The sequence below is a fragment of the Aplidium turbinatum genome, chromosome 18 (genome assembly GCF_918807975.1).
Source record: "Aplidium turbinatum chromosome 18, kaAplTurb1.1, whole genome shotgun sequence".
NCBI lineage: Eukaryota > Metazoa > Chordata > Ascidiacea > Aplousobranchia > Polyclinidae > Aplidium > Aplidium turbinatum.
The window spans coordinates 3,444,447-3,453,267 of record NC_137489.1 but is presented as its reverse complement, the minus strand read 5'-3'; the positions used below and the strand labels follow the sequence as shown (position 1 = coordinate 3,453,267).

Here is an 8,821-nt window from a genome sequence, read left to right as displayed (position 1 = left end):
TAAATACATTAAATAATATAGCTTACCTATGAAAAGTTTTCCCTGAGCCCTTTTTGAGGCGATTTGTGCAGTTAAATAGCTGCACAATAAGGCATTTTGTAAACAATTTGTAGCACGTATATCAACTTGAGAAAGCTCCAGTGGTGAATACCATGTGCTAACAAAGATGGCGGCTAGCAAGTTGCGACGGTGCCGCATAAAGCGCTCTATGACGCTTCTACTCTCTTAGGATTTCTATGGCATGCCCTGATGATACAATTTGCCTATTCGCCGCTCTTTTACCAACACTGTTGCGCAAAGGCGACCAAGGCATGCAGAACAGAAATCAATATCTGTAGACAGGGTTGCCAGATTGGCTTTCTTACAACCAAATTTAGAAAATTTGACTTTTTTGAAAAGTGTTTGGCCGGACAATTTTCGTTTGGCCACTGGGCCTTTTTTATTTTCCCGATTGGCATTTGTTTGGCTTTTTTTCTTTTAGCTTTCATAGTTTAAGTCCTTGCGACTTTCTAATGTAGATAGGCTACTGTAACTCTAGGCCTATACTGTATCAAAGATTTCAGTCAAGATCTCGGCATTGGCGATGTCACAGAGCACCACAGATCTTTCGGTTGGGTGGTGGGTAATCTAATCCTATTTCCAGCTGGTCAGGTTTAAACTGGTATTCGTTGTATTGCATTGCATAAGCTTTAGCCCAACTGGTTTTGAATGTTTAACATGGCATATAAAATTAAGACATTGGATTCATGATGTATTTCAAACCTCATTTTTTGCAAAACAGCTCAAACAATTATTAGCCAAGTAAAGCTCACATTGCAAGAAAAGCTATAAAACCTAAGGCAAATTTGCAAAATTTTCCTGGGGGAGCATGTCCCCAGGACTGGCTATGGCTATGACCCTCCCTCCATTGCATGCCCAGTAAAATCAACCAGGATACGCCAACTGGCATAGGGGTACTTTGCGGATAGCGTGTTTGGCAAGTTGTGGGTATAGATATTAAACAGAAGGGAAGCCAGGAAAGATTCCCGAGGGACGCCATTTTTAAGGTGTCGTAATCTGTTGTTTTGGGAACTTGTGAAAATTATTCCTTTTAACAGAAAGAGTCAACAATTTCTACTTTCCGAAAACATTCTGAAACATAACGCACAACCTCAGATAGATTCTTTATTTGAATCAACTAACAATTACAAGACTACTTGGCTGGTGAGCCACGCTGGTATTGATTACATTCAACGTAGTGTAATGTTGAAAGACCGCAAACGGCATCAGGTGCTGTATTGGTCACACCAGGGTACCAGCCCAGACAGCAAATTAGTCGTTTTCTACATTGATTCAACGTCAGCAGAGGTTTTGCTGACGACTGATTTGCTGTCCGGGAGCAGGAACAACGAAAAGAAGCAATACGCACAACCAATAAATGAGCACATTACATTGATGTGGACGATGACAGTCGTCAATGTAACCGGCCCACCTTTCGCCTGCGTTAATTTGTAAAACAGAAACCTTAGTTTTAAAAGGAAAGAACCGTTCCCAATCAGAGCGCTTGCAATGTTAATAGGTTAAATGATGAAAATTTCGATTTGTTGACAAGAATAAAGGGCGATTTAAATGTCTAATAGCATTTACGGAGGCTGGCTTGGAATGTGAGCACAGTTTGACTTCAAACCGTACAACTTGGAACATTGAGTATGTTAGGAAAGTTTGAAAAGCTGTAGAAGTTATTAAGGCAAATAGAAAACACGATACCTTATTAGACACGTCATTATAATACGGTATTACAATAACTCAAACAATACGGGATTAATTAAAGCTATGTTTCTTTCACCTGGGGTGACCCTTCGGTAAAGAAAGGTCCACCCAACCGCGGGAGTGGTATGCGATTGGATGTAGCAAGTAAAGAAAAAAGTCGGAAAAACAAAAGTTCTCTGTTATAATAACACAAATGTCTATAAAAGCACTTGTTGCAGCCAATAATTTGAAGTTTCATTTTAAGGTTGGTCAGAGGTGATATAAAGGCCAGCTTTGCGGCCAATCGCAAGTGTCCTCACAGCACATCACAGCCGCTCTTTTTCTTTCGTTTCTTTGTTTGAAGAGCGGCTTTTGTTGCGAGCTCAAAAACTTCGCGCACACCCTCCTTGGTGCGAGCAGAGCACTCCATGTAGCTGCAAAGGGAAGGAAGGCATTATTGCCTAACATACCACGCAACACATAAGGTGGGAAAGTGGGTGCAGCAGATTTAAAAAAAATGACTGCAAATTTAAAGCCTTTGAAACAAAGCGATTAAACTAATCAAATAATAAAGAGCCCAAAATGTACTAAATGGTCGTCAACATAAGGGCTCTCACCACTCGGCTGCATAGCTGAGTGGTGAGAGCCTTGGAACGGCAATCGAAAGAGCGCCGGTTCGACACCGCTCAAGAGCATGCGGCTGTGTCTTTGGCAAGACACTTAAAAGGCATGCCTGAAAATTGGCTTAGTAGATTGTTGCTAAGCCAGTGTAATTAAGCCTGCTAAGCAGTCTGTTGGGCATCTAACAACAAAACACAACACGTCATTAATTGGCCTAGCAAAGAGACCGGTATGGGCACTGCGACACCAGGTATACTGTGTGTATGGTCAACGGTGAAGTAATTCAAGGCCAGGGTTGCAGTACGCAAGATGTCAGGACTTGCATCCCACATTGTGCTGTCAGATCTCAATAAGATGATATTAGTTTTTTTGGTAGTGACTTAGTGTACATAGTGATGATACGCATGTGACTTGAAGGGTTACCCCAAGGTAAGTTATCTCTTGACAAGATGCCAAAATCTTGCCTTGGTTGGACACTTTGTGTCACGTTTTGCCTCCCTGTAGTTGAAATGGAAGGTTGCCATTACAGTTTTGCATTCGCACATATTCGGTTTCCTTTGACGGATATTCAAAACAAGATCGTCATGTTTGGTCCAATGTCCTCTCTACTGATTGCCAGTCTTTCACAGAGTGCAACATGACCAGGTTATTGGCAGATGCATGCTTGTCAGATGTTGTGGATGCAATGGATGGCAGTCGGCAGATTGTCATTGGGAGTATAAATGAACAGAAAGGCTAATTTGAGCGATGTATTGCGCATAAAAAAAAATTTCACTATCAAATAATCTACAGTCAACTCACCCATACGCTTGTATCTTCTCAGCCATGGCCTGGCCTTCTTCTGTTGTTACTGGTTGTTGTTTCAATTTTGATAATTCACGTATAGTGGCACTGTCATTTCGCAAGTCCTTCTTGTTACCAACCAGTATTATTGGCACACTTGGACAAAAGTGTCTCACCTAAAACAATAGGCTATACAGTTATAGTGGTAGCAAAGTAGACATGTCAGTGCAAATGACAGGGGTAAGTTCTGCATAATTTTATCACACCACTACAAGAAGTAATAATGAGAAATGGGCGTTTTTTTAGGAAATGGTTTATAGCAGGGGTTCCCAACCTGGGGGCCATGGCTCCTTAGTGGGCCATGAGCCTTTTTCAACCGGCCATAAAAAAAATTGAAAAATGATAATTCTTTTAATTTATCATCTCTAAGTCCACTTCAACACTATATAACAAAATTAAAATTTAATAAAAATACTAGTACATTTTATGCATATCTTCATGAAATGGTCTTCACCGGTTACTGTACGTACAAACAAGTTTTTTAGTAAAAATGATATTTGTTAATTTTTTCAAATGGTTGAAAAAAATAGGTGGACCATTGATTTTTCAAAATTTTCAAAGGGGGCCACGGTGTAAAAAAGGTTGGGAACCCTTGGTTTATAGAAACATTAATATGATGTTTCCATGGGAAATAATTTTTTGACAAACACATTTTGTCATCTTGTATGGAATACTTGCTTTATTGCTTATATCCTTGCTCACAATCTGAAGGCCGTGGCCACCACCACATGGGGTCACCATATAACTCACCATAAGGTTGCTGTTTTAGACCAATTTATGTGTAATTAAGCTTGAAATGTTTTTATTCATACCGGAAAACAAAATTGGGTCACACGTAAACGCATTTTTTTAAATTTAGTGTCGTTTCTTGAAAAGGTTGGAGACCACTGGCTTACATCATAAAATTGGCCACACTAAAATAGTAAAAATAGCATTCAGTTAAAACTCCACTGCAACTGTGCAGTAACAAACTGAGAACACTGAGCAAAAATCTATGAGAACACCACAATAAAACTGAACCCACTTCAGGAGTCCACTTTTCAGGAATATTCTCCAAGGAATCTGGACTGTCAATGGAGAAACACATTAGAATAACATCTGTATCTGGATATGAAAGGGGTCGAAGGCGGTCATAATCTTCTTGGCCTGCAGTGTCCCATAATGCTAATTCAACCTGAAAAATTAATTAACTATAGTGGTGCAAGACTAATTAACTATTGAGTGATTTTGATTACAAGATAATTAATGAATTCCAGCAGTAAATGGAAGAAACAAAAACATTCTTATCAAATCTATTACAATGATGTTAAGTTTTCTGGCACAAGGGGAAAAAATACATTGCATCAAAAGCAATTCAAAGTTAGTTGCCAAGACAAAACTCATCAAGCAGAAACTTAATATTTGCAGCCAAATATTGCTTCAAAACAATATATAGACAAAATCAGTTTTTGCATACTTAGGCTACTGGTCTAGTGCATTGCATAAGATTCAAAATCTCAAACCATAAGATAATTCGAAATAATATTACAACAGCTATCTCACCTGTTTAGAATCTACTTCAATATCGGCAACATAGTTTTCAAAAACAGTAGGTACATAGACTTCAGGAAACTGATCTTTGCTAAATACGATAAGTAAACAAGTTTTACCACAAGCACCATCACCGACAATCACCAGCTTCTTCCGGATTGATGCCATGCTGCAGCAATTAAGCTACTTTATACAAGTAGATATGTTTTCTCACTAAACAAAAATAAATTTAATTACCACCTGAAACATTGAAATGCATATTGTAAGCACATAGGCGTCGATTTTTTCTTAGAAGAGAGGAATTCTGGGTGGGCGAGAGTTTTCAAACAGATTTCATTGAATGCGTAGCCTATGTTCGCAAATTCGCAATGGTTAGTTTTTCTCACAAAGACTGCGTTTAGCATCGCTGCAGCAATTAAGCTTTAATAGGTTTGATGTTTGCTTTCTTGCGCCTTGCGATCTTATGAGCGCTATTAAACTAAACAAACTTCTTTTATGTTTTCCTTTGCGACCTAAAAAGTGGGTGACTGGTGACCTGTTATCTTTAAAGTGGCGCCTTCGGATTTGCCGCAAAATGTTCGGACAGGTGACTGCTGACGGAACCTTCCCGAGCCGGAAGCTGATCCGGCAGCATGCTAACGTCAAATAGAGCAGGTAGAGATCCATGGCTCATGCTGTCTTCTACAACTACAGGTGCATTGTCTTGAGATATTGGCTTCACCACTGTCCATCCTTGATGTACTGCTTTCTTCATCAATGTCATCTCTACATTCATTCGTGCTGGACGTGGCTTCTTCAGCGTTATCATCTCGACGCCTTTTGGAAGCTGGTTTTAAGAATGCGCGAATAGATGTTTGACTTTGCTTCATGTTTAACTTTTCAATAAGGGAACGTTCAAATATTACGTAACGCTTTTTTTCCGAATTTTTGACCCCCCCCCCTCCCCCATGTAACGCCAACGTAACGCATTTTTCAATCCCCCCCCTCCCCCATGTAACGCTTTTTCACTATGAATTCAGCATAAAAAACTACCATTCTGTACTCGAAAGCGTTACGTAACGTTTTGCTTGAACCCCCTCCCCCCCGATGTGATGCTAACGTAACGCTTTGCATAAACCCCCCCCTCCCCCTCGAAGGCGTTACGTAATATTTGAACGTTCCCTAATGAAATGACAACATCGCACGGTGCCCCAATTTATACCCAGCAACAAGTTTGTGAGGAAAGATTTGTAAAAAGCGATTGTTTTAGTATATACGTCTTTAGTTTGTATGTATCGGTTATTTTATTGTCATGTTCATTATGATGTCATATTCATATTCCCTTACACTAACCCGGAACTGAAGTTTGATTGAGACATAACGAAAGTGAGACCATTTGGAGAAAAGATCAAATGTGGCTTTCTCTCACCAGGAATTGCCAGCGTGTGGCAGTTGCCGTAGCAACAACAATGCAGTGAGTACCGCCTTTTTTCAACGCAGCGTTGTTGCAGAATTGCTTTGTTCTGTCGGATACCTAGCAAGAGACATAGTGTAAAACAAGAAGTTGCGCTGCAGTTGGTTGGATGATTCAGCGTTTAACAAAAACGAAAATAATTGTAACAAACACTTCACAAGTGTCATGAAAACAGGGTGGGCGAAAAATATTTTGCCCACCCTCGTTTCACGGCAGGGTGGGCGTCGCCCACCCGGCCCACCCTATTTCGACGCCTATGTGTAAGCATAAATAACTTGTTTCTTGAACAAAAAATGAACACTGAGGCCTTGTTTTTCTTGTCCTGTGTGATGGCTGAATAAGTCAGTTAGAACATTGAACATCCTTTTATTACCGGTACCTCATGCTCCGCCTGATGATGTAACATCTATTTATTATTCCAATGTATGATGCTTAGTTGCAAAAAATTTTTACAGGTTGAAACACAATTAAATGTGAATTTTTATTACACCGTAGTTCATTGCATACATAGCCTGCATAGTGCATGTCTACAAAAAGGCTGATGAAAGCCAACTTTCATGACGTTTTTTCGCATGCTTAAGGAATGTGTTTAAGGAATGAAAGTGGCGGCCTCCCACTGAGATTCATTACGGTGTTTCATTTCAATCCAGCAGTGCAGATATTATTGATGATCCAACGTTATTCCTCCTTTGTGTTTTGATAACCAACACAAACAAATGGATCAGTTGCAATACAATCATACTCTGTCATGCCTGAACTGTTAACACTCTTCATTGATGGGGACATCATAACACACCAATTTAATCAATGTTTCAACAGTTTACCAATGCAGAAATATAATATAGTAAAATTAGCTAAAAGACGAGCTTTAAAAGTGAAAATGCCATACAAAACTACTAATAGCCTACAGCAGTAAATGGTAGACATTACTACAGCTACAAAATTACTTAAACACATTCTAAGACTAAGGGCTATTTATAGGCTGCAGTGAGTAACTATGTTGCAATATCGTTTGTTCATTATGTTTAACTTTGGCAGAGAGTTTTCTTTGTTCCATACACCTTGCTTTGGATTTATAATTAAACATTGCGACGTGAAATAATATCCATCAGTTAAGGTAGGCTATATATACAGTAACGTTTCACCATGAAGGATGAAGCTGCTACTTCTTTTTTTGCAAGACAGAATTTAAGAAAAGGAAAGTCAAGTTACTGTAGCTTCATCCAGTTGTGCTGCACTGTACAATGGGTGTAGATTCTATTTGAAAACTGCTAACCATGCCATTTTAAAGCTATTCATCCACAAAGCATCAAATACAATGCATGTTATAGCGGTAATGGACGAAGTTACCCTGACTCGACTTTCTACCACAGGCCCTTTAAAACATCTCAAACATGTGCAAAATTAAACAAAAGCTGACCTAACTGAACTCTGATAAGTGTGCAAGTTACTATGTGCACTCGTACTCACAGTGACCTACCTTCAATTGAACAAATGTTATGTGGACTTGGGTACAGTATGACATAGATAATACCACTATTCCACTAGCCTAATCATATATACACCGTAGCATATCTACTATGCACTCTAAGAAAACCTAATTGGTTTACACACACTATAAAACTACTTTGATTTTTAAAGTAGTTCAATTCGTTTCTGAAGCAGGCACAGTTGTTAGATACGTAGGTAAATTATCAAGTACCAATTGATATATTGTCTTGATAAAGGTGGTAACAAAACAGCACAAGGTCACCAAATATACAATCAGTAGCATTGACAGGAGGTACTTTTGTACCCAAGATGTATTAAGGGTTCGGGAATTTAAAAAAGTTACCAAACATTCCTTGGATATGATGCATTTTCCTGAGAAGTGTCTTGATTTTGAGCTTGAGGCTATTATTGGTTTTGGACCCAAATTATCCTCTCAACAGATCTGGGTACAAACCAAGACTTTAAAACTAAACCAACAACTTTTAGTAGCTTAATGAAGCCCTTCTGAAACAGTTCGAAATGTAATTTTGATTGTTGTTTCATTCATATAGAATACCGTAGATTCCCTGAGTATGAAATGTGCAGGGAGAATGTTTGGTTTATTTAAGAGTAGAATAGCCTTGACATGCAGGAAAGCATTTTACTTGCAAAGTTATTGAGAAAAACTTCCACCACTGCCTTGGTCAGATTATAACTTTCATTGATTCAATCAATCAAGTTCACCAATAACTAGGCTTGTCATTTTAAGCTGAAATGCAACCATTTTGGTGTGTCACAAACTAGCTAAATGTACAGGCACAACAAGCAGAGTTGTTTATTTGCAAATTCTAACACCCAACGTTGAACAGATCGCTTGATTATTTTAAAAAGTCATGCTATCAAGCCAAACCATGATTATGAAATAACACAGCATCAATACAACATTGCCCAAGCAACAGAACCACACCTTCAAAAAAGCGGACAGAACAGAAAGGAAGTTACGACACAAAACAAAAAAGGACGTGACGTTGGCTACGCTTCACTGAACCCTCAGCCAATGGTCCGTTCATGTGATAAAAATAGAAAGTATGATCAGTACCATAGACATCTTATTATAACTAGACCGCGCATCGTCACTTCTCTCGTTTACGATTTTTGAAGAAAGCAGGTTCAGAC

At 39.0% G+C, this 8,821-nt stretch overlaps 1 protein-coding gene across 1 annotated transcript; it reads right to left on the bottom strand.

Annotated features, from left to right (window-relative positions):
* Positions 1 to 1,150: 1,150 nt before the first annotated feature.
* On the bottom strand, positions 1,151 to 4,982 carry LOC145787292 (rho-related GTP-binding protein RhoA-C). The gene is made up of 4 exons (XM_082599007.1): positions 4,735 to 4,982; positions 4,217 to 4,366; positions 3,151 to 3,308; positions 1,151 to 2,162 (listed from the first exon to the last, which is right to left on the bottom strand). Exons 1-4 carry the CDS (start codon positions 4,888 to 4,890, stop codon positions 2,045 to 2,047), a joined length of 582 nt encoding a protein of 193 aa, XP_082455133.1. The 5' UTR covers positions 4,891 to 4,982; the 3' UTR covers positions 1,151 to 2,044.
* Positions 4,983 to 8,821: the final 3,839 nt, after the last annotated feature.

Coding starts and splice junctions, on each gene's coding strand:
- LOC145787292 (XM_082599007.1), bottom strand. CDS start 4,890: ATGGCATCAATCCGGAAGAAGCTGGTGATTGTCGGTGATGGTGCTTGT. Junction 3,309..4,216: donor CTGAAAAGTGGACTCCTGAA/GTGGGTTCAGTT, acceptor CTATTGTTTTAG/GTGAGACACTTTTGTCCAAG. Junction 2,163..3,150: donor GAGAAGATACAAGCGTATGG/GTGAGTTGACTG, acceptor TTCCCTTTGCAG/CTACATGGAGTGCTCTGCTC.